The sequence below is a fragment of the Lygodium microphyllum genome, chromosome 15 (genome assembly GCF_053477565.2).
Source record: "Lygodium microphyllum isolate KBCC chromosome 15, Lygodium_microphyllum_v1.1.10, whole genome shotgun sequence".
Lineage (NCBI taxonomy): Eukaryota > Viridiplantae > Streptophyta > Polypodiopsida > Schizaeales > Lygodiaceae > Lygodium > Lygodium microphyllum.
The window spans coordinates 104,882,708-104,909,746 of record NC_141149.1 but is presented as its reverse complement, the minus strand read 5'-3'; the positions used below and the strand labels follow the sequence as shown (position 1 = coordinate 104,909,746).

Sequence of the window (27,039 nt, the reverse complement as noted above, 5' to 3'; positions counted from 1 at the left end):
ACAAAAGCACTACCTAAAAGTAGGGGGTGGGGTGTTTGCATGATGCGCTTTGGGTGCTGATTATTGCTGATTTTGCTTATGCATATCATGATATAGGGTTCTTTGTATTTTAATTAAGAGACTAGTAGCACGAGAAATTGATGCTAGTCTCCATACATTGAAGCATACGTTTAGTGAAAATCATGAAAGGGCTATTTTTCCACATCACAAAATACTGATTTATTGAATATTTTTTGTGCACTAGAATCGTATGCACTATGCATGATGCATGATATGGTATCAGTCCTGGATTGCATAGCAATTATCTTCCTAGGACATTACTTATACTTTGAGTGAAAAGGAGCCTTTGTTGTAGGGCAGTTGTATGCTTTCCTTGGGATTGTTGGGTGAGGATCTATATATTCTTGAAATACGTTCAAAATGAAAGAGTGGAGCTTGTATCGTGTGTACTTTATGTTGGAGCAACGCATCTTGGGGCCAATTCCCCAGGTGTAGGAGAGCTGCACTGGAGCCATGGCAATCAGTCGAGAGGTGCTTATGTTTGTGCTACGAGGCACTATGCCTACATGTTATGGGAAGTAAACATTGGACTACATATCAGTTACAAATGCATAATTAAGTCTATCTAGTGTACATCGATGCATTACAAATGCTCCTAGCTCGCGAGGCCGTGTGGTGGGGTTGTCTGTTGTGTGCATGAGGTCTGGCTAGTGCCATAGCCAGCGTCGGCCCATTTTAGGTCCCATCAATAAGAGATTCTTAAAGAGTAGAAAGAATATACCGATGAGTTGCTTTGTTGCATCTGACCCACTCATTATAAATAGTTTTCCATTCTTCAAAGGTAGGTCCTTTAGTTACAAGGGTATTATCATGAGCCTGATCAATTAGTTGAGGGAGACATTCATAATTACCAAGAATAAAATCATGCAAGTCATCACCTTCAAGAATTAGCAGCATCTTTACTTTCCACCCAAGGAATCCTTGTCCTTGAAAGTTAGGAATGGAACGTTGTTTAGAAGGAAATCAGTCTTTGATGATTATAGAATTTGACATAGTTGCTTGAGAGAATACGTACAATATGAGATTATAGAATTTGCACATGATATATGAAATGACGAGATGAAAGTGCAGCATAACAAATCATACATATAAGCTATGCTATAAGGAAAGATGTTTAGTTCAAAAATCATACTCCAAAAGAAAGAGACCCAAGATAGACGAAAAAGATGGGCAAGAATAAAGTGAACTAGAATAGACAAAACGTGTGAGAGAAGAAATTGGTCCAATATAAATGAGAAATATAGAGCATTTGCATAGGTTCTAGTGCGAAGCGCTAGTTGATATTTGTGTGTGAGAGAGAGAGGCGCATAGATGGCTTCCTTTGGAGAGAGAGAGGGCATGGGTTTTAGTGTGGAGCACTAGTTGATGGTTGAGAGAGAGAGAGAGAGAGGGGCGCAGAGATGGGCCGCCGGGGGGCCCAAGCCTCAAGGGCAAGATAGAGAGGGGTAATACCATCACTTTATAAGCCCCTAACCGACCCGCGCTTGCACCGGTCCTAGCGGGGAGCGCTAGTTGGAGAGAGAGAGACGCGCATGGATGGCCATGGCGTTGCATCCATCGTGCACCATTAGTAGCAGTGTCTGCTACTCGCAATCTCGGTGGCTAGCCATGGCCACCTCCTTCACGCGCTTCCTTGGCTGCCAGCTCTTCCTTCATCGCCCGCAGACTCGTGCTCAACCAGCATCGTCGTCGTCGTCGTCGTCGTCCTCATCGCAAAGCACGAACTCGTTTCGGCCTCTGCCCAAGCACCTCACACCCATTCCTATCCTAATAACCCGTCGTCGCCTCTCGTCGCCTCCCTCTTCCAATGGCAGGCGCCCTGTCCTGGACTCTCTCCAGCTCACGGAGCTCGAGGAGAGGATCTTCAACACCCTCAAGGACGTCCTGCTGCACTTCCGATTGAAGACCCAACTCAGAGTCGCCGGTGGATGGGTCAGGGATAAGGTACACGTGCATCTCATTCTTGCACAATTTGCATCCAGAAAAACTAGCCTGATTAGTTTTGATTCCTTCCGTTGTATTGCGTGGCTATGTGAGTTCAGTTCCAGGGCAGAATCTTAAGCTTCCCTTCATAGCTAGTTTACATAGAGCAGATGTTGACTCTGCTTATTCCTTGTCATATTAAGTGGTGGACTTCATCGTCGTTTACCAGTCATCGTAGTTTTCAAGATCGTTGATGAGGGGCATATATTGTAAGTTTCCACAGATGACTTTTCTGCAGACTACCCATGGAATTACTACATCACTTTATTGTCATGCTTCTAGTGGCTGTCACACAAGTGACAAAAAATGCACTTCTAGTGGCTGTCACACAAGTGACGAAAAATGCAAGTTCAGAGGATTGAAGTGCAATCGCTAGCAAAGCATGTGACTATATGAATGATGACAAAGCAAAGCACACAGTTCTCTCTTTGTTCCATGGTTAGGATTGAGAGCTTGATGTGGTAATACCATGGTGGAATTGTAGAGAGAGAGAGAGAGAGTATACTGACTTGATGGTCTGATGTAATAGAATGTAAGAGATATAGAGAGAATGTTGACCTGATGGTCTGATGTAAATATTTACTAGTTAATTCAATTATCTTCACAAAAGAGAGAGAGAGAGAGAGAGAGAGAGAGAGAGAGAGTATTCCTCATGTGATTTGATATAATATAACTGCTGATTGAGAGAGAGAGAGAGAGAGAGAGAGAGAGAGAGAGAGAGAGAGAGAGAGACGGGCCGTTTACTGCTGACGCGATCTTCCCTGCGGGCTTAAGGGCCTCTTGTATTGGCAGTTAGCTCTTCTCCATCGTTCTGATTTGCTCTCTACGGAGGATTTCCGTCCCTGGCATATGGCAATTTCCTCCGCATCCTTGCCATGACATTGTAACTTGTAGTACTTAGAACCTCTTTACATGATGGCTTGGATTGTCGTCATGTATCTTGTAATCAAGTAATCTTGGATTTTTTTCGTAATTAATACAATTACCTTTTACGAAAAAAAGAGAGAGAGAGAGAGATCTTTGTTTTTGGCTTCATTGGGAGAGTCAGGTGAGACTTCTATGGAGGTGGATCCATATCCTTTTTGTTAGTAGATATGTCAGCTCATGGTTGAGTCTCTGCATGTGATTCAGTGGGCTAGGGCATTATGATATTTTTTTGATTATTTAGGCATTTTATTTGGCTATTTAAGCGTTTTATGCTAGCCGATAAATGCTAGTCAACGAACTGGCTAGTTTAGCATTTTATGTTGCCCGACAAATGCTGGTCAACTTGTTGCCATTTATAGCATTCTTTTGGCTTATTTATTCAGGCTTCCCCTCTAGAGTCATTATCATTCATTTGTCATTCATAGGTCTTTGTTGGAGAGAGGAGCCGGTGGAGTGTCTTCATAGCTAGTGACTCACATTGGTACTGTACTGTCTCATGTCTTGGTATATGGATTCAATTTCTCGAGCATTCTTTTGAGTTATCTTTTTTTGCTGTGTTATTATTTTCTCATCAATCGACCGGTTCTTCAATACTTTTTACCGAGGATCGGTTTGGGTACACCCTTCCCTACTTCTTCAGCTTGACGGGGAGAGGGTGCTTCCCTCTTGCTTTCCCTTCCAGTTTGAGAGGAGGCGGCTTCTACTCTTGATAGTGACAGTGATGTTGCTTACAGTTTTTCGACATTCATTCATTTATTCTTTTGTATTGTATTATGGACATTTGTAGCTTCATCCGCACTGTCAGGATGATATGATTGTAAAAGGGTGCTTGGGCAAGTGAACAATTCCCCTGCGAGGGCACTGTCCAAGTGGCACTGTTGCATTGTATCTTGCATGAGCATGACATCTTGCATCACCCTTTGCATTACCCCATGTTTTGGCATTCTGTTCATGTACACATGTATTTGTGCGCATTTATCCATTTTTGGTCTTTTGGAGCGGTTGACTTTGGATCCACCATATTCGTGGCATTTTCCATGGCAGTCTCCAAGGCGGTTTTTCCTTAGCTTGCTTGCTTGCTTGCTTTACTTATTTGCTATATTCACACCTTAGCCTTATTCTTCTTCACTGACACCTAATAATGATAGGGATAGTATGCTTGTTTTGTGAAGGTCTTGAGTTTGACCATCCTTTATCATTCTCCCGTTTGGGGCATGGATACTCAATAGGACGAAAACTAATTTGAACCCACACTTAATGCTAAATCTATAAATTTCAAAAAAAAAAAAAACAGTTCATAGCTAATATCATCCGTCTTTGAAGGGCTTGGTAGCCGAGTGGGCAGCCGATGTGTACCCTTTGTCCATTTGGATAGGGGTTCATAATCCTTGTTGATTCTCATAATTGATAGATGTTATCGATTGTGGCACTCTTTTTTTGTCAATTTATCTCTCTTAGGCATTTTAGGTGAAAGTTCGTTCCACCTAGTGGCATTCTGTTAGTTGCCTTGTGCACGACCTTGGTAGGTAGGTAAGTTTTCCAATGCTAGGTGGGCATTTGACTTCTCAAAGTACTTGTACGACGACCCATCTGATTTTGCACGAGATGTATCCAAGAGGAGATGAAACCAATCTTTCTCCTTGGGTTAGGGTTGTAAATAACGTGATTAAGTACTAATTACAACAAACATAAAATTCATGTAAACTAAAAATGCACACTTTACCACTTTAGACTTGGACATTGGATATCTTGTTGACCTCAAAATTGGTTTCCCTTGCCATATTTCTGTATCTTATATTACAAATGAAAGGAGTACAATTGAGATTCTCTGATCTCCTTTGCTAATCCAGGTGCCTCTTGTTGTTAAAACTGACTAATAAGCCTCCAAACCAATTTGCCCCTTGGTTTTCTTGGAGATTGGCATTAATCCTACTCCTTGAAAAACAAATTCAGCCCCAAATCTGATATTGACTGGTTGGCCTCTTGAATCTCCCTAAAATTTCTCAATTTCAGCTGTTGGAATTTAGGTCCTAGGCTCTTAATTTTGAGCATATATCCTGAGGTGGTTGTAAAACAAACCCTATTTTTTGCTATAAAGTAGGGTTTACAATAGAGATTGATTGAAATCTCTTTCTCTGATGGCTCAAATTGTTGGAAAATGTTGAGATAAGTTGAGAGATGGTTGGGGGATGAGAGAGAATGATGTGGATAAATTTTAGAGTATCATTGCAAGAAAGATTGAAAAATTGCTAGTGCTCTACTCAAATAGTCATGGAAGCTGTCATCTACAGCTTAGAACCCCCAGAAAGACTGTTATTGCCTCTTATATGCTGTCATCTGCACTAGAAGGACTTTGAGCTGCTGCCATCTACTCCCAAAGAGCTCAAAATTGATATCACATGTTGTAGGATTGATCCCTGGTGGCTATAAATCACATTAGCAACCTCTCTTTACTCTCTAATAACCTCTTCTTTCACAAAGGTTGAAATAGACTTCCACTAGTCCCTAAAAACGTTTTTTTCATTTGCATGGGCAAGTTTTGCCAAGTGGTAGCCTTCTAATCCCATTTTCTAGTGTTATTTAGCTTATTAAATTAATTTTAAAAAATAATTTAATAATTATTCTAATGCTTAAAAAATTAATTCCACTAGCCAATAATTAAATTGGCCAGGTCAATTTGTCTTCCAAGTATCCCCAAGTAGTTATTAACCTTAAATTAGCATTAATTAATTAATTAATGCCTAGTCTCTAATGTTTGATATTAGTGGCCAATAAATTGGTCTAGGCCCAAATTTGATACCGGGTGCCACCTAGTACTTATCAAGCATAACTTATTATAACTTTGGCCTTTGACACCAACTGATATCTTAGGGCCTCGGGTCCCACATTGTGAAATAATTAACTTGCATCTCACATGTGCAAGTAATAGTAGTACGTTTGATTAACTTTTAATCAAATGCTAGGCAAAGCAATAAAATTTCATGTCCTCATGACATACCACTTTTTTGAATCTCTGCAATTGTCCTCGATTGCACTGCATTGTGCTTAAGGAAAAGCATATTGCACTAGAATTCCATAAGGTATCGCAGTCCCATCTTTGGCCACTATTGTCCAAGCTTGCCATATGATCCAAACTTGCTGAAAATTTCCAGCCAGCATATACATAACATAAAACTAAAAATTAGTCCTAAACTGTTGCTAGAAACCCGTTGGATGCATTCATAATTCATGTTTCTCAATTGTTATGACTATAAATCATAGAAAATTATTAACTCAGCATAAGCCATGGCTGAAATTGTCAATGGCATTTACTAACATGTTGCTGTCCATGGAACCAACTATTCACCATTGAAAACTGAGTATAAACTGATCATGAACTGATCACTTGCTGATTTGAGTGCTGATCACAAATTGCTGTGAATGTGATCTCAAACTGATTGCAAAAACTGATCAGTAACTAATGCAAAAATTGGTCCCAAAAGTGACCATAAATGGTTCTCAAACTAATCAAAAACTGAGTTGAAACTGATGAGAATTTTTGTCTCAAAATTGACGCAAAAACTCATACCAAACTAAGCATAAACTGATGCAAAAGTACAGTTTCAGTGTTCGGGTGAAACTAATACTCATTTGCATACATCTCATAGTGACTTGTACACTAAGCAGTGATCTCATGGCAGACGTACTGTTAGCACAGTACCTTGGATGTTTGCTGAATACATCTAGGATCTGCTACATACGAGAGCTGTCCACAATTTGTGGAGTGGAAGTGCTACCTCCCCCTTGAGCATTAGACAATGCTTTGGACCCCTGCTTTGTTGAACCCGACCAAAGTTGGCTCTAATTAAAAGGCATCTCGGTAAAGTTGTAACAATTGAGGATGGTGTGCTAAGTCATTCTCTTCCATCCACTTTGCATCTATTGGTGAAACCATGTTGAAGCTTCACCAAGAAGTATATGGAAACTTTACCTCTAACTTCACTTGCCTCGAAACCTCCACTAGGTTGTGGGTTTTTCTTTCCCTTAAGCATTGCGATGCTTTACACTTTCACATTGCTACAATTCCAACTTAACCAATATGCAATATTGCATCGAGTTGACTAGTCTCTCATGTGTATCTCATGCTAGGAGCACCAGATGCATTAAGCACCATTCTTATTTGTGTACTTTGGACCATTGCAATGTACTTTGCATTGGAATTTGCATACTATCAGCCATACCAAGATACATTTTTCCATACATTATATGGATTGCATTGAAATTTGTATACTACTAGCCATACCAAGATACATTTTCCTATACATTACATTCATTACTAGCTGTATTTTTCCTCATGACCAACACTATGCAGAGCATTTACATGACCAGCATTAATACCATGAGTCCCAAACACAGTGGGCTGTATATATACATTGCCAAACTTGCCACTTTGTGCCCCAGTATCATCCCAACATTGCTATACATAGGGTTATGCATATTACTAGCCATACTTGGATACATTGGGCCTTGCACACCATACATTGGTTGCTACATACCATAAGGAGTTGTGTCACGCATCCCCGTATGTAGTCCCCAACCCACCATAGCATGGAAACTAGTCCCATCACCAAAGTATCATGGCTGCCCCATCATTGTATGCATGCTTTGTTGTCCAAAAAGTGTTAAATGGGCACCTCCAAGTTGGCCTTGCTTATGCATCAATTGCCCCACTGGTATCATTTGCTTATGATCACTATCCACATTTCGAACATCATGTTGTTGTATTGACTTTTCCTTTGGTGCATTTTGCTATCCCAAAGCTCTTAAAGATGATTTCCTCTTCTTGCCTTTGTTGCCCTCCTTTTAGGGGTTAGAAAAAAAGTGCATGAATTGACGGTCATTTGTCAATTGCAGAAATCCTTAGTTGATCTTTAAATTTTGGATGCTTTGCTTCTGCTAGGACAATTGATTAATTTAACAATCAAATGTGCAATGTTGAGATGCACATGTGATGCACATAGCAGATATTTCACGGTAACAGGCCAAGGACCTTGAGGAAACAACGGATGTCAAATGCAAAAGTTGCAACAAGTTATGCTAGCTAGGTTCAGGGTGATAGTTGGTGTTAGCTTGACCCTAGGACAATTAATTGGCCCATGAGTGTTAGCAGTGGTGACACTAGGACTAGACATTAACTAATTAATTAATGCTTTTCCATGGGTCAATTAAGGCTTGGGATCACTTGGGGTTGCAAATGTCCTAGCCAATTAAATTGTGGATGGGCTTATTTAATTTTGGGAAGGGTCAAAAGGGTTGAAATTAAATTTTAGAATTAATTAATTTTGAAAATTGATTAAATGGTTAAAAATTACTGAAAAATGGAAAAAGAAGATTGAATGCAAGGGGGGAGAAGGTTGTTGGGGGCCGTAGAGGCTCATTTAGAGGAATGAGGCTGTGGGAGAGAGAGAAGACAGGTTGCTGATCAGATTTTGCTGCTGTGAGGACCATTTGTAGGCTGCCAACAGCAAGAGAAACCTTGCCAGGAGTAGGTGACAGCATTAATGGCACCTTGGGCTGCAGGTGACAGCATTTAATGCAGGTGACAGCCATTTTGAGCCTCCTAGGCAGCAGGTGACAACATTTGGGGCAGTCTTTGACAGGGCAGCAGCCATTTTCGGGGGTTTTCCCTTGTGGAAATTCAGGGATTTCTCTCTCAGATCATTCTCTCACCTTCTCTAGTCTATTCTCTGACAATCTCAGCCACTTGGAGGAGATCTCAGCTAGATTTGGTGGGTAGTAAGGAATTTCTACTGCAAACCCTAATTTACATTGGAAATTAGGGTTTACCAGCCACATTGGGACCCATGCCAGCAAATTAGAGACATTGAAGATTGAAATCAGTAGCTGGAATAGATATTTCAGATGCTAGCCCATCCCAATTGATTTGGGGCAGCATTTGGCCAATCAAGGGTCCTTTTTGGACAAGTCTTGAATGAAGACCAAGGGGCAAATTGATCAGAAGGCTTGTTGATCATTTGTGACATCAAAGGGCGTTTGGATCAGCTGAGGAGATTAAGGAATCTCAGTTGTACTCCATCCAATTGCAATAGAAGTTTTAAAAAAATACCAGAAGGGGCTTCAGTTTTGGGGCCAACAGGGTGTCCAATGTCCAAGATTGTATGATAAAGTGTGCATTTTAGTTTTGTGAATTCGTTAATTGCTGTAATTAAGTGCTTAATCAGATTTTCACCACCCTTTCCAAGAAGAAAGGCTGGTTTCAGCCCCACACAGCTAGTGACTCACTGTTGTATGCATTACTATTTGGATTCCATTTCCTAAGCATATCTTTGAGTGATCCTTTTGCAGTGTTCTTTTGCTTTCTTCTATTTTCTCTTCTCTCTTCTCTCTTGTGTTATGCAGCCTATTACAACAGTCTTCTATGCTTCCATTACTACACCCACTTTTGACAACATTGGCACATTTGATTAACACTTAATCAACTGCTAAGCAAAGCATCAAAATTGCATGTCCTCATGATAGAGTCTCGTGGAAATCCAACTTCTATCCCTTTGGAATGTAAATAACACAGAACCAATTAGTAGCATCACCATATCTAGATTAGTGAGACACAATATGTTTGAGGAAGTAGACACTAGCATGATTGTAGAATAGCTTCAACCTTAGTGACCATACTTCTAGAACTAGTGCTCAAGGGGAATGATGGAAAAGTAGGATGAGTAGATTCACCAACTTTAAATTGACCTTGAGAAGGAAAACTTGATTGAAAGGGGAAAGAAGGAAAGAGAGTATCTTTTTTCTTTTCATAAGCAACTCTTCTTGTGTTTACATACATAAGATGGTCCTCACTAGGACTTATATTGTCGTGAATATATTGAACAATACATTCTTCTTCTTGATTATCACCAAAATTTTGCAGAGTAGAGACAATTGGAATGGATACTGAAGTAAATGTGATTTAACTTGACATAGGAGTAGATGGAGGAGAAGAGGAGATAGGCTTATACTTTGTGCTCGTTTTTCTAGTGGAATGGTAGTCCCACATGGAGTGTCCGTTCTTCTGGCAAAGTCAATAGATTTGTGCACTGCGTCTAAGGGATAAAAGAGATTTACGTTCAAGTAGTTGTTGAGCCCGATGCATAAGTGGTAATGTGATATCTCACCTCTTGTCTCGGAACCTTGTGGAGCAAGCTGTGAACCCCACTCTTGCTTGGTTCTGTGCAAAGAGGCTTCAAAAGATTGAAGTGGTGTGGAAGTGTTCATAGTCATCTTCCCTTTGTGAATGTGTTTTTGATGATGAGTGCTCTAATTGAAAGCCTAGGCTTCTCTGAGAGTACCTAGCTTTGATTCCCTATAAAGAAATACTTGTCTATAGATACCAAACACAATCGTACGACAAAAGCACAAATTGATAGAGATTATAGTTAGAGTTAGGTTAACTCAAAGACAATGGACATTGAAGAAGATAATGAGTGAATGATTGCTGAATATATACAATGCTCAATGCAGCAAACAAACAAAGCAAAGGTGAAATATTGACCAAACTCTCAGGTCTCAAGGACCGAGGTAGAGAGTGAGAGTTGGAGAGAGTGTCATACTTTGATCTCGAAACATAGTAGATAGGCATGGTGCCCTCCATTCAGCCTTAATCTCCTTTTTGCATATTTCAGGTATCTCAGCTTGTTGCCCACACCTCGAATGCGGAGGACATCACGATCCAAGCCCCACAATTGAAGAAACATTGGGAGAAGAGCAATTGAAGAAATTGCTGCTGAAACCCTTAATTTACAGCAAAAGTTAGGATTTCCATAGAGACCTTGAGATTAGTGCCTAATTACTAAAGATGTCGTACTCGATGTAGCAGTTGAAGGCAAGAAATTTGCAGCCAATCCAAGAGGCAGCCCATTCTCAATTTATTATGGCATGGATGTGAGAGATTGAAGACCCAATTGTGCTCGGACTATAGTACAATCAAGGGGCAAGTTGATTGTATGAAGTGCTGGTCATTCCTGACAGTTATTGTACTAAAGATTGAAGGTGATCAGCTCGTGTCTCAGTGTACTTCAACCTTCTATATTACAAGACAAGATAAATAAATACCGCAAGGGGCACTAGTTGTTGGGGCCAATCCAATGTCAGCTGTCCAAAGTTTGCATTTTCAGATTTTTGTATTTCTTACTTGCTATAATATGGTAAATTATGTCAACCACTACTCTTTCCATGAAGGAAGGCTGATTTCACCTCGCCTGCTGTGTAGATCCTTTGTCAACCAATCATGCCTTGTGCTTGTTGAGCTAAAACATGCTTTTCAACTGATTAGCATTCTTAAATAGCCCCAAAACACACTTAATTAATGAAAAACCCTAAAAAGAGGAGTGGTCCAAGAGAGTTTCCCTGGTCCCCTAAAAACCCTAAAATTTTCGGTCTTTTCAACATCTATAAATAGACAGGCTGCCTCCATTTAGCCTCATCCCTTTTTGTAGGTTTTCCACCCTTGTGTGCAGATTTGAGCCATCAGTCTCTCTCCACGTGGCTGTCCAGCCTTCGCGATTGCTACCACCTCTCCATCAGCCCTTGTAGTGCCTTGGCGCCTTTCTCCAGGCTGTCGCCCATTGTTTGGCGCCATCTTCTAGGTTGCATTTGGCATCCATCTGCCATTGCCAGCATCTCCACCATCTCCTGGTGCTTGCATTTGATCCATATCAGCCAGGCGTCAGTCTACTTCACACCCTCTAGCTGCCTGCTTTTGGGCTCTCTTCGCCTGGCGATAGTGTGGCTACTTCCCTCTCCATCAAGCGTCATCGTTTAGCTTGTGTTTGCACCCTTTTGGAGCCACTTGACGTCATCTCTCTCTTTTGCAGTTGTCGCCTCAAACTCCTTAGCCTCCTGGCATCAGGGTTTTGTAGATTTTTCACTCCACACTTCGATTGGTGGCCATAAACTAGGGATTTGCCTAAAATAAGCATGTTTTGGGGCTGTTTAAGTGGCTAAATGCATTTCTTAGCACAACAGAGGAGGATGATACTCCCTTGTCGCTCTATCTTTAATGTAGTCTTTGGAATATCCATTGGTGAAGAGCATTGGAGAAACAATTTGCTTATTTGAAGGTGGGGCCTCAAGAGACAAAGGCTCCATCGGAATTGGCTGGAGTGTTCAACTCTCTCTTAAATCTACAACAATAAAGTGAACAGCACTCATAGAATTGGAATGCAGTGTAAGGATAGCATCAATACCAAGGTCATGAACCAAACGGCCTAACCATATGGCCTCCTTGCAAGCCTTAGTGGCTGCAACATACTCGGCCTCAGTGGTGGAAAGAGCCGTACACTTTTACACCTTGGATATCCAAGAGACAACACCTCCAGCATAGGTGAACACATAGCCAGAAGTGGACTTTCTACTATTTGCATGTTCTGCATAATCAAAGTCAGTGTACCCCACGACTCTTGTATCCTGGCTGCCATAGCATATGCACATATCTGCAGTGCTCTTCAGGTACCTCACGATACCCTTCATGGCATCCCAATGCTTCTTGCCAGATGTAGCCATATAGCGTGCCACGACACTAATTGCAAAGGCAATATCAGGACGAGTGGCTATCATGGCATACATAAAACTGCCCACCACTGTAGATGCATAGGGAATCTTGCCCATCTCAGCCCTCTGCTCATTTGTCTGCGGATAATCGACCTGTGATACCTTCACATAAGAAGGCAATAAACAACCAATAGACTTCATGTCCTGCATGCGGAAGCGCTCAAGGACTTTATGAATGTACTCCCTCTGTGACAAGTAGAGGAGTCCCTGATGCCTGTCGTGTCTAATATGCATACCAAGTGTGTGATAGGGATGTTCCAGATCCTTCATCTCAGAGCTGTTCTTGAGTTGGGCCTTAAGAGCATCTAGCTCATCATGAGCTTTCCTGCTAATAGCACATCATCCACATAGAGTACCAAAATAAGCAAAGAATCATCACTGGCTTTCTTTGTGTACAAGCACGGATCCATAGCACTACGATTGTAGCCCCGTGACTGCGTAAAGGTATCAAACTTATGATAGCATTCCCTAGGTGTTTGTTTCAAGCCATAAAGACTTTTCTTCAATTTGCACACTAGGTGCTTCATGCCAGGCTTTGCAAAGCCCTTAGGCTACTCCATGTAAATCTCATAATGCAAGTCCCCATGTAAGAAAGCCGTCTTAACATCCATCTAGTACAAGTCCAAGTCAAGTTGTGCAACCAAAGCCAAGACTAAGCGCAGGGTGGTTATCTTAACCAAAGGAGAAAAGCCCTCATCAAAGTCAACACCATGCTCCTATTTAAAACCCTTAGCAACAAGTCTTGCCTTATAAGCCGGCCTTGGGATGTCCATGAGTACCTCTTCAACTTGTACACCCATTTGCATGGTAGAGCAGCCTTCTTGCCACTAGGCAAGGAAACCAAATCCCAAGTCTCATTCTAATGCAAGGAGTCTATCTCAGACTGCATAGCCCTCTCCCAGGAGTCACTGTCACCTTGGACATAGCCTCATCATAAGTGAAAGGCTCTCCTGCATCAGTAACCAAGACATAATGCATCGAGGGCTAAAATCTATAAGGGGGACTCTATCTCTAGTAGAACGCCGAACTGCAGGCTCTGCTGCCTACTCAACATTCTGTCCAACACCTTGGCCATGAGTACTTGCTACTGCTGTAGGTTGTCCAGCAAGTGTCATCATATTGCATCCATAGATTGCAAGTTTTTGAGGATGAGTCTACAAGGAACCTATTGATTCCTAGGTCAAACTAGACACAAAGGTAGATATGATGCCATAAGATAGTGATAGTGTATGGTTAATAGTTGCACCTTTCTAAGGGGAAAGCTTTATGTGATATGAAGAAAGCTATGCTTTAGTTGTGCATTAAGTGTTGAATCAGCTTGGGAAATAGCTTGTAATGCAAAGAAAAGACTAGACCTATTATTTAGTATATTACTTGAGTAGTAGGACAATTGTATGTATCGTTTTATGACCGCATGCTAAGAAACATTAAGTTGTGGACTGTACTTTCTGTTGCAAAGTATTTGAAGGACATGACTGTACGGGAGCTCGTGGCTCGTCCTGAAATATAACCTTGCGTATCTCCACTATCTTCTCACGCTGCACATGCATCTTGTTTTTATAGAAGACTACATCATGGCTGCGGATGACTTTCCATGCCTGCGGATCCCATAGACGGTAACCCATCTCTCTTGCATCTCCAAAGCCAAGGAATATGCATTTAACACTCAGGATCTCGCTTGTTACGCTTGTCTTTGGGCACATGGCAAAATGCCTCACATCCAAAGACACGTAAATGCGCATAAGAGGGAGGCTTTTCTGTCCATACCTTCTCTGCAACCTGGAAATCAATGGCACGACAGGGCGATCTATTAATGATATGCACGGCAGCCGTAACTGCCTCAACCCAAAAGTGCTAGGGTAGGCCTGCATGGCTAAGCATACTGCGAACCCTCTCCTGGATGGTTCTATTCATCCACTCAGCCCTACCATTCTGGGGAGGGGTGTAGGGGGCGGTCAATTGACGCTTAATACCCCTCTCATCATATAATTGCTCAAAAGCACGTGAGACATACTCACCCCCATTATCTGTCCTTAGGCATTTCAGCCTATGCTCAGACTGGTTTTTTTCCAAAGCAAGCCATCTTTGAAAATTTGCCAATATATCGGACTTATGCTTTATGGATAAGCTCATACTTTACGTGAAAAATCATCTATGAAAGTAACAAAATACTTTCCACCACCCATAGACTGACAGGGCATGGGCCCACTGACATCAGAATGAACCAAAGACAAGGGCTCACTCATGGGTGATATACTAGACTTCTTATGGATAGACCTAGTCTACTTGCCATAAAGACAATGATCACAATAATCAAAATGAGAATAGTCAAGGGGCGGTAAGTACTGCAAACGAGAAAGCATTTTCATTCCCTTAACGGACATGTGCCCCAAATGGCTATGCCAAAGAGATACATGAGGTAAAGATGCCACAGACAAAGCATGATTAATTGTAGATCCAGAAACAACTAGGGGATAGAGATTGCCAGCCTTGGCACCTCTCGCAAGTACAAGCTTGCCACGAGTAATCTTCCATACAGTATCTCCAAAAGATACATGATATCTTGTGTCATGAAGCTGTCCAACAGACATGAGACTGCGTGTGAATGCAGGTACATGACGTACATTGTACATAACAGAACTATTGCTAGAAGGAAGAATGGAACCACTCTCGGCAAGGTGTCACATGAAAGGACGCACCTGAGTCCAAGAACCAACAATATGCATACATATAGTGTATCTCTGTCATCTGCGAAGGACTAGATGAAGCTGCTGAAAGGATATAATCCCCATCACTATATTGGGCTGCATAACATTGATCTCTTAAATTTTAACACTTGACTTAGCGGGTACTATGTTGCGATCAGAAGACTTTTCCTGCACTTTCTGTTTTCCCTTGTCTTTGCATCTTTCTTTGGACAATTCATGGCACTATGGCCTTATGTGGCCTTTCTTCTCATAATGATGACAAGCTAGATTTGCATATCTCCCACGAGACTTATTTTGCGACTTGCCACGTGACTTGGACCGAGATTTCTACAAATCCCGCCATCCACGGCCATTACCACAGTCATTCTTGGCATTTTCATCATGTTCGCCTCTAACTATCAAAATATGAGACACACGAGAGGCATCCAAATTCATACAGTTTATCTCTTCTGCAGAAGAGAGCTCTCAACATCAGATAGCTTCAGAGTAGTGGCAGAAGCACATAAGGCAGTGTTGAATACATCCCAAGACTTATTAAGAGTTCCAAGTAAGAAGAACGGAGTGGCATCCTCTTTGAAATCAATGCCCTGTGAAACCAAGTTCTTAAGTATAGCATGAAACTTTCTCAGATGAGCAGACATAGTCACATTCTCTTTCATGCGGAGATCCATAAGCTGTTTCAGCCAATACATTAGACTTGTAAGACTTTGCTTTGTCATAGAGGTTCTTGATCTTATCCCAAAGCTGCCAAGCACTCTGTGCTTCCTCAACCACATTGTAATGCATCTGTTTAGTGAGAGACAAGATGAGGGTGGACTTGCATAACTCATCAAGCTTCATCCATTCGTCGTTAATCATAGTTTCAGGCTGCTCTCCACTCAACTTTACTGGCTTTATCTGTGATTTTTGCACCAATGCTTGCCAAACTTGGCTTTTCCAATCATAGCAGCTAAGAAACGTGTTTCTTTGAATTTGAAACTTACGAAACGTTTCTTAAAGTATGAAATGTTTTTGAGAGTAAAAAACGCGAGCCTTTTTTTTTTGGTGAGTTGGAACCCAAACCATGGTTTTTTTGAGGGAAACTATTGGACAATGTTAAACATGATGATGATGATGTGTAATGACTCATGAGAGCTCAAAATTTTGGATGAGAGACTAATTTTTTTGTGATTTTGTTTAGTTATTAAACTTTGTTAATCTAGTATCTATTCTTGTCTTGAGATTTGAATATTATACGACTTTAGTCTCATTTATGATTTATTTATGATATATTGCGATTCATTCTCAATTTTGACATTATGTCAAATTTTTTTGAAATGGGAATCATGATGTTACAACTTGACTGACATAAGTGACAAGTCAATAATGGATCATGGATATGTAACGTATAATGTATTATTCTCAATTGACTCTATTATCACTCAAGCTCAATTAGCCATTCTTTGTTTAAGAGAGTTCCGTAGAAATTTAGAACTTCTTTCCCCAGTAAAAACTATTAAAAATCCCTATATAAAAAAACCCATGTTTCTTATTTTACCCCCCTCTTGAAAGAAACTTACAAAACACGTATTTGATGTTTCATTTCTTGACGTTTCTGGTTGCTATGCTTCCAATAGGCATAATTCGTACCATCAAGCTTAGTGATGTTGAAGATAGCACTATCAGTGGAAGAAAATGCCATACTGCAAGCTGAAACAATGCAAACAGTTCAAAAGTACTTGTTGTAAACTGCATGCAGAAAATGACAAAAAAACCACCAAAACCAAGGCAAAATGGCAAGAAATGAATACTTAATGATGTTGCTCACCAAGTACCATCAAAAGTACATCAAACCAAGATGATTCAGCATGAAAAATACATAATAGCCCGAAGATATATACTTTCTGTAATTTATGACAGCAATGTACAATGAGAGTTGACAGTAGGCAAAACCCAATATTCAAAGTCAAAAACCAGCATCAAGCGGGGATTAAGAAGCATGTAACAGTCAACCTGACATGAACCAACACCCAAGCATGCCATACAAAGTCCGTCAGTAAAGTCGGTACACCCCCCAATCAACAGGGTAAAATGTACATACCACTGCCAAGACCCGACATAAGTCGGTGTCTGCTCAGTGAATACAAAGCCAAATCAGCCCAAGTACATCTACATGGACCAAGGGATATCAACCATACATCATCCACGAGGAGATCCCGGTCTCAAAGATCCAAAAATGTTGTACTATCCTTATGCAGCTGAAATTTACTGAGAAAGGAATGTTGTTCTGGATATAATGTACTATTCTTATACAGCTGAAATTTACTCAAAAAAGATAAAAGCCAATTGTTCACAGGTTTTTCCTTTGGAGCATTTCATTTTTGTAACTTTGCATTTTTTAATTGATAAAGAAATACCGAAAGCGACGCAGGACTTCGGAGCCAATCTAGTGTTGAGCGAGGGAGTGAGATCTCTATTTGTGTGTGTATGTAAAAAGACCAGATAATAATTGAAGGGACTATCGCTTTATGTGAGTCATAGACCAGTTTCAAGCTAAGCCCTAAGAGCATCTAGCTCATCATGAGCTTTCCTAACTAATAGCATGTCATCCATATAGACTACCGAAATAAGCAAATAACCATCACGGGCTTTCTTCATGTACAAGCATGGATCCATAACACTTCGGCTATAGCCCTCTGACTGCATAAAGACATCGAGCTTATGATACCATTCCCTAGGTGCCTGCTTTAAGCCATAGAGACTTTTCTTCAGCTTGCACACTAGGTGCTCCCTGCCAGGCTCTACAAAGCCCTTAGACTGCTCAATGTAAATCTCATCATGCAAGTTCCCATCTCAAAAAGCCGTCTTAACATCCATCCGGTACAAGTCCAAGTCAAGCTGTGCAACCAAAGCTAAGACTAAGCACAGGGTGGTCATCTTAACAAAAGGAGAGAAGACCTCATCAAAGTCAACACCATGCTCCTATTTAAAACCCTTGGCAATAAGTCTTGCCTTAAAAGCCGGCTTGGGATGTCCAAGAGTACTCTTCAACTTGTACATCCATTTACATGGCAAAGCCTTCTTGCCACTAGGCAAGGAAACCAAATCCCAAGTCTCATTCTAATGCAAGGAGTCTATCTCAGACTACATAGTCCTCTCCCAGGAGTGACTATCACCCCTGCACATAGCCTCATCATAAGTGAAAGGCTCTCCTGCATCTATAACCAAGACATAATGCATCGAGGGCTAAAATCTATAAGTGGGGTCTATCTCTGGTAGAACACCGCACTGCAGGCTCCGTTGGCCTACTCAACATTCTGTCCAACACCCTGTCCATGAGTACCTGTTGTTACTGCAAGTTGTCCAGCTGGCTATACGGGAGCTCGTGGCTTGTCCTGAAATATAACCCTACGTATCTCCACTATCTTCTCAAGCTACCTATGCATCTTGTCTTCATGGAAGACTAAATCATGGCTGCGGATAACTTTCTGCGCTCGCAGATCCCACAGACGGTAACCCATCTCTCTTACATTTCCATAGCCAAGGAATATGTATTTAACACTCTTAAGATCCCGCTTGTTACGCTTGTCCTTAGGCACATGGCAAAATGCCTCACATCCAAAGACACGTAAATGCGCATAAAAGGGAGGCTTTTCTGTCCATACCTCCTCTGCAACCTGGAAATCAATGGCACCACAGGGCGATCTATTAATGATATGCACGGCAGCCGTAACTGCCTCAGCCTAAAAGTGCTAGGGTAGACTTGCATGGCTAAGTATACTGTGAACCCTCTCCTGGATGGTCCTATTCATCCACTTAGCCCTACCATTTTGGGGAGGGGTGTAGGGGGCGATCAACTGACGCTTAATACCCCTCTCATCACATAATTGCTCAAAAGCACATGAGACATACTCACCCCCATTATCTGTCCTTAGGTATTTCAGCCTATGCCCAGACTGGTTTTCTGCCAACGCAAGCCATCTCTTAAAATTTGCCAATACATCGGACTTCTGCTTTATGGAATAAGCCCATATTTTACGTGAAAAATCATCTATGAAAGTAACAAAATATTTTCCACCACCCATAGACTGACAGGGCATGGGCCCACAAACATCAGAATGAACTCATGCGTGACAAACCAGACTTCTTATGCGTAGACCTAGTCTGCCTGCCATAAACACAATAATCACAAGAATTAAAATGAGAATAGTCAACGGGCGATAAGTACTATGAACGAGAAAGCATTTTCATTCCCTTAACGGACATGTGTCCCAAACGGGCATGCCAAAGAGATACATGAGATAAAGACCCCACAGACAAAGCATGATCAATTGTAGATCCAGAAACAACCAAGGAGTAGAGATTGCCAGCCTTGGCACCTCTCGCAAGCAGAAGCGTGCCACGAGTAATCTTCCATACAGAGTCTCCAAAAGATACATGATATGTTGCGTCATGAAGCTGTCCAACAGATATGAGATTGCGTGTCAATGAAGGTACATGATGTACATTGTGCATAACAGAACTGTTGCCAGAAGAAAATTGCAGCCTAACATCACCAATGCCGACAAACTCGAGAGACCTGTCATCACCCGAGCGTACAGAACCTGAAACAAAACGTTATGAATGGAACCACTCTCGGCAAGGTATCACATGAAAGGACGCACCTGAGTCCAAGAGCCAACACTATGCATACATAGAGTGTCTCTCTGTCATCTGCAAAGCACTAGATGAAGCTACTGCAAGGATATAATCCCCATCACTATCATCGGGCAGCATAACATTGATCTCTTTAATTTTAACACTTGACTTAGCAGGTACTATGTTGCGATCAGAAGACTTTTCCTGCACTTTCTCTTTCCCCTTGGCTTTGCGTCTCCCTTTGGGTAATTCATGACACTATGGCCTTATGTGGCCTTTCTTCCCACAATGATAACAAGTCAGATTTGCATATCTCCCACAAGACTTACTGTGCGACTTGCCACGTGACTTGGACCGAGATTTCTACAAATACCATCCACTTGCATTTCCATTATGTTCGCCGCTAACTGTCAAAGCATGAGACACACAAGAGGCATCCAAATTCTTACAGTTTATCTCTTCTGCAGAAGAGAGCTCTCAACATCAGATAGCTTCAGAGTAGTGGCAGAAGCACATAAGGTGGTGCGGAATACATCCCAAGACTCATTAAGAGTTCCAAGCAAGAACAACGGAGTGACATCCTCTTTGAAATCAATGCCCTGTGAAACTAAGTTCTTAAGAATAGCCTGAAATTGGCTCAGATGAGCAGACATGGTCACATTCTCTTTCATGCGCAGATCCATAAGCTGTTTCAGAAAATACATTAGACTTGTAGGACTTTGCTTTTTCATAGAGCTTCTTGATCTTATCCCAAAGCTGCCAAGCACTCTGTGCTTCCTCAACCACATTGTAATGCACCTGTTCAATGAGAGACAAGATGAGGGTGGACTTGCATAACTCATCAAGCTCCATCCATTCGTCGTTAGTCATAGTTTCAGGTTGCTCTCCACTCAACCTTACTTGCTTTATCTGCGATTCCTGCACCAATACCTGCTAAACTTGGCTCTTCCAATAGACATAATTCGTACCATCAAGCTTAGTGATGTTGAAGATAGCACTGTCAGTGGAAGAAGATACCATACTGCAAGCTGAAACAGTGCAAACAGTTCAAAACTGCTTGCTGTAAACTGCATGCAAAAAATGACCAAAAAACCACCAAAACAAAGGCAAAATGGCAAGAAACGAATATTTAATGATGTTGCCCACCAAGTACCATCAAAAATACATCAAACCAAGATGATTCAGCATGAAAAATACATGATAGTCCGAAGATATATGCTTGCTGTAATTTATGACAGCAGTGTACAATGAGAGGTAACAGTAGACAAAACCCAATATTCAAAGTCAATCACTATTGTCAATGCAAAACCAGCATCAAGCAGGCATCAACAAGCATGTAACAGTCAACTTGACATGAGCCAACACCCAAGCATACCAGACAAAGTCCGTCAGTAAAGTCGGTACACCCCCCAATCAACAGGGTAAAATGTACATACCACTGCCAAGGCCCGACACAAGTCGGTGTTTGCTCAGTGAATACAAAGCCAAATCAGCCCAAGTACATCTACATGGACCAAGGGATATCAACCATACATCATCCACGAGGAGATCCCGGTCTCAAAGATCCAAAAGCTCAATATGCATAGCCCGCATTGCTCAATGTCTAATAAGCGTACAAAGACACTCCCACTAGTACAAAAGCCGTAAGTGTCAAGCAAATAAGCTCAAACAAAGCATGTAAGAGCACCATTGATGGAGTATCCAAAATCATACATCAGTGAGATATCCAGAGCATATGAGCGGTCAAGTATCCAATGATAGCATCAAATGTCATGAAGACAATCCCAATCAATCTCTGACGAGCCAAAGCAAGACCAAAAGTAAGCTCCAGAATATCCAAAGTCAAGCCCAAACAAAGCTCCAGTAGCATTCAAGTCCAAACAATGTAACTAGCATGTGTAGGTAACATAAAGCATCGAGCATGTACCAAGGGGTCATACATAGACCATAACTATAACCTCTGTTACAAAGCATGCCAGTGTAGACCAATGTCAAGTAAATGCCAACCAATAGGGAGCTCAAACAAGGCTTAAAATACATTCCATAACTATCCAAAGCATTTTCCAACCTTCATTTACATCCCAATAGTCATATGAAACACTGGAAGCACCCGTGACCAATAGACAGAGGATAAATTGACTAAATAAGCTTCAGCCTTGGAGTGTACAGTAGTGATTTACTTTGTAAAACCAAGTATTTCAGGCCCCTAAATCAGCTCCAAAGGATGGCCAATCAATAGGCTTCAGCCCTAGAGTGTACTAAAGTGATTTACTTTGTAAAACTAAGTATTTCAAGTAGACCAATGTCAAGTAAATGCCAACCAATACGGAGCTCAAACAAGGCCCAAAATACATTCCGAAACTATCCAAAGCATTTCCCAACAATCATTTGCATCCTAATAGTCATATGAAACACCCGGGAAGCACCTGTGACCAATAGGCAGAGGAGAAAGTGACTAAATAAGCTTCAGCCTTGGACTGTACAGTAGTGATTTACTTTGTAAAACTAAGTATTTCAGGCCACTAAATCAGCTCCAAATGATGGCCAATCAATAGGCATGCATTCCCGTAACATTCGGGGAGCATTCGGGACCAACCAAACATCAACACTTTATGTTTATGATTGGAAAGCATTGACATCAGCACTTTATGTTTATGCTTGGATAGCATTGACATTTGATGCCCGGTTGGTCCTGAAGGGTCTCCGAATGTTAGGGAAATGTATGCCTATTGATTGGCCATCATTTGGAGCTGATTTAGTGGCGTGAAATACTTAGTTTTACAAAGTAAATCACGACTGTACACTCCAAGGCTGAAGCTTATTTAGTCAATTTATCCTCTGTCTATTGGTCACGGGTGCTTCCACTGTTTCATATGACTATTGGGATGTAAATGAAGGTTGGAAAATGCTTTGGATAGTTCTGGAATGTATTTTAAGCCTTGTTTGAGCTCCCTATTGGTTGGCATTTACTTGACATTGGTCTACACTGGCATGCTTTGTAACAGAGGTTATAGTTATGGTCTATGTATGACCCCTTGGTACATGCTTGATGCTTTATGTTACCTACACATGCTAGTTACATTGTTTGGACTTGAATGTTACTGGAGCTTCGTTTGGGCTTGACTTTGGATATTCTGGAGCTTACTTTTGGTCTTGCTTTGGCTCGTTAGAGATTGATTGGGATTGTCTTTACGACATTTGATGCTATCATTGGATACTTGACCGCTCATATGCTCTGGATATCTTACTGATGTATGATCTTGGATACTCCATCAGTGGTGCTCTTACATGCTTTGTTTGAGCTTATTTGCTTGACACTTACGGCTTTTGTACTAGTGGGAGTGCCTTGGACGCTTATTAGACATTGAGCAATGCGGGCTCAGAACATCATCGCTTTCTGTGAGCATAACTCAATAATTCAAGCGCAGAATTGCAATCTGCAGAACTCTGTATTTATTGTTTTTCACCTATTTCTTGACCTTTTCTTAGCCTTACTTCATTCCGGTTCTGTTCCATACCAGTTGGACTACAAACCCTTTAACGCTGGCATCATTCCAGCAGTAAAATAGTCCCACAAATAGCACTAAATTAGAGCTGAAAACCCTGTTCTTGTGTGGCATGGTCAACACTTTCTTTAGTTCTTGCATTGGAGAAGCAATCAACTGCTCTTGAACCTGAACAATGCAGCTCTTGTCTCAGCAGAAGAGCAAAGAAAACACAGAACTATACATTTGATTGAATCAGCCCATCATGCATGGCATTTCCTTTGAAAATCGAGAGAGGGTTGACCAGAGGGAGCAAGCTCTATCTCCGTACATGAGCCAGAGGTGAAAAGTACTTTCTATAGCTTGATGTACTTGCAGTAATTTGCCCTCAGCTCCTAAAAACTTCACTCTCAAATGTGCCCCTCAGGTCTATTACGTTTTTTCTAATGCTCTCTCTCTCTCTCTCTCTCTCTCTCTCTCTCTCTCTCGAATTTATGCCCAAATTGTGACATATGGCATACATGTAACAATTTTTGCGTTTAAACCTTCCGGTCTAAAATTCTCCATGATTGGTGCAAAATTTGACCTCGGCACAGACTACAGAATTAATCCTCGTGCAAAAATGAAGATAATGATGCGAGCAGATTCTGGGGTCCAAAAATGATAACTTCCTAAATTTTAGGGATGGTGACCCCTGCATTTCTCAAGTTGTTCTGAGCAACTTTTATCATTGCAACCACATCAAAAAGTGTAATGTGGCTCAGTTACGGTGACTTTTATTTCATGAGCATTCTTACATGTGCATCTTTTGTCTTAGCCAGACTCATTGTCTTGCACCATCTCTAGTGGCTAAGCACACAGTCCTAAACCACTGGCATTCTATTCTTTAGTGCCCATTCAATATGGAACCGGTCCGAAGGCTCAGACAAACCATTAGTCCAATTTGTCCCAATGATTGTCTCTTCTTGGCACGCAAAGATCCCGCTTAATCCAAGAGAACTCTGGGGGTAGAAAGCAACATCAACTAAAGAAAAGAAAAATAAAATATTTATATAAGTAAATAAGGAAAGCAACTATAAAAAGTATCACCACTTGGTGATACTACTCAAGAAGAGTTTTGAGATGAAGGATTTGGGACATCCCTGTGACATACTTGGTATGCGCATTAGACGCAGCAAGCACCAAGGACTCCTCTACTTGTCGCAGAGGGAGTACATTCATAAAGTCCTTGAGCGCTTCCGCATGCAAGATGTGAAACCTATTTGCTGTCCATTGCCTTGTTATGTGAAGGTATCATAGGTCGATTGTCCACAGACACATGAGCAAAGGGCCGAGATGGCCAAGATTCCCTATGTATTTGCAGTGGTGGGCAGTCTTATGTATGCCATGATAACCACTTGTCCAGATATTGCCTTTGCAGTTGGTGTTGTAGCATGCTATATGGCTACACCTGGCAAAAAGCATTGGGATGCCGTGAAGGGTATCATGAGGTACTTGAAGGGCACTACAGATATGTGCATATGCTATGGCAACCAGGATACAAGAGTCGTGGGGTACACTGACTTTGATTATGCAGGACATGCAGATAGTAGGAAGTCCACTTCTGGCTATGTGTTCACCTATGCTGGAGGTGTTGTCTCTTGGATGTCCAGGGTACAAAAGTGTATGGCTCTTTCCACCACTAAGGCGGAGTATGTTGCAGCCACTGAGGCTTGCAAGGAGGCCATATGGTTAGGCCGTTTGGTTCATGACCTTGGTATTGATGCTATCCTTTCACTGCATTCCGATTCTATAAGTGCTATTTATTTAGCCAAGAATAGCCAAGAATCCGGTCTTTCATGCGAAGACGAAACACATTGAGGTGAGGTATTACTTCATACGTGGGGTCGTTGAGGACAAGTCTGTAGACCTTGTTAAGATCTCGACTGACTAGAATCTTGCAGATTTGCTCACCAAAAGCCTCTCTGCGCTTTGCCTTTCTCAGGAGATTGATGGGTGTAGGATGAGATGACGTCTTTCCTTAACCTGTTGTACATGTGTATATGTTGTATTGTCTTTTCTTTTTCTTTTTCACTCCTCGTTAGGGCAGATTCGCCTTTAAGTGGGAGGTTGTTGGGGGTAAAGGTGTCTTTTCCTAGCCGCCCGTGTATTACTACATTGACAGTATCCGCGCCTACACACTATAGGCGGCCGACGCTTGTTACCGTTACTTTATTGTGTATTCTTTTAGTGACAGATGAATAAAGGGAAGGCCGGTCACACATTGTGTTTGTTGGAGTTTTCACATTGTGAGTCTCTCTCTCCTTTGCTCTTGCTCTCCTATGTAAGCTTCGATCATTCTCACCTTTCAAATCCCCTATCAAATCAAGGGGCAAATTGATTTGAAGGCTTGGTAGTCACTTTTGATAGCAAGAGGCACTTGGATTAGTGGAGGAGATTGAACAATCTTAGTTGTTCTCATCCATTTGCAATACAAGTTAAAGAAGTACTGCAAGGGATGCAAAGTTTCGGGGGTCAATCGGGAATCAATTGTCCAAGATTAAGTGGTAAAGTGTGCATAGCAGCCAAAAATGTTAGAAACGAGATATTAGAAACTAGAAACGAAATGTCAGAAATGTATTTTGTAAGTTTCTTTCAAGAAGGTTTGAAATAAGAAACATGAGTTTTTTCATTAAGGGTTTTTTAAATAGTTTGAAACTAGGGAAATAGGTTTTAAACCTCTATGAAACTCTCTTAAACAAAAAGAGGCCAATTGAGCATACGTGATAAAACTTGATAGACGTGAGTCAATTAGAGAATAATGCATTATACATCCATGATTCATTATTGACTTATGGCAAAGTTTAGCCTTTGGACAAGCTATACTATGATTTAGACCTTGAACATCACAATTCATTATATCACACAAGTGAAAATGCATACAAAAGAAAGGAAGGTATGTTTGTTTCTTTTTTTTTCAGGGGGGAGGGGTGGTGGTGGGAAAAAGTTTGCTCAACCATCCTAATAAAAGAAGTCCATGTTTTTTATTCAAAGAAACATTTCGTAAGTTTCAAAAGCAAAGACATGTGTTTCTTTGCTGCTATGAAAGTGCATATCTCATGTTATGTGAATTTTCTCCTCGTTGTAATTAAGTGCCAATATTACTATGCTTTTGAAGAAGGAAGGCTGGTTTCAACTCTGTTCGCAACAAGGGGAACTAGGGGAAGAATGAGAAAGGAAAGCAACATCTACAAGTGTTCAATCCTGTGCACTACATTCATGCTACACACGTACATTGCACCCTTGTACACATTGTGCACATAACACCTTGCACTTAGTGTAGCGTAATTCTCGTGTACTCATTAGCTCTCTCCTACTTTGGTTCCTCTTTTGCCTGATGCCACTCTATTTGCAAGGGGAAACAAGGGAAAGGAGAAAGAAACGTGGTATCTCATAGTGCACTCCACATCAGTGTATAGTGCATAGTATACATAGACTAGTGCCCAACACACAATGTACATGTGTACGACACACCCGCTAGTCCAAGGCATCTTGATCACACTCTTGTTTTTTTGCTTCAATATGCCATTTTTTTGAGGAGTGTTGGTGTTGGCAAACTCCTAATGAACATTGGATCCAGATCGAACCGAGTCAACTCATTGGAGATAAAATCTCCACCTTTGTTG

At 41.3% G+C, this 27,039-nt stretch overlaps 1 protein-coding gene across 3 annotated transcripts in view; it reads left to right on the top strand.

The window, feature by feature from the left end:
* Nucleotides 1-1,455: 1,455 nt before the first annotated feature.
* The window catches only part of LOC148024857 (CCA tRNA nucleotidyltransferase, mitochondrial-like), a 134,768-nt gene continuing 109,184 nt past the window's right edge, over nucleotides 1,456-27,039 (top strand). The window contains exon 1 of one of the 3 annotated variants that reach the window (XM_087694523.1): nucleotides 1,456-2,004. In XM_087694523.1, the coding sequence (XP_087550649.1) occupies nucleotides 1,597-2,004 (408 nt within the window). In that variant the 5' untranslated portion in view covers nucleotides 1,456-1,596. The remainder of the gene's footprint in view (nucleotides 2,005-27,039) is intronic. The other 2 variants (XM_087694522.1, XM_087694521.1) reach the window with 2 other exon arrangements.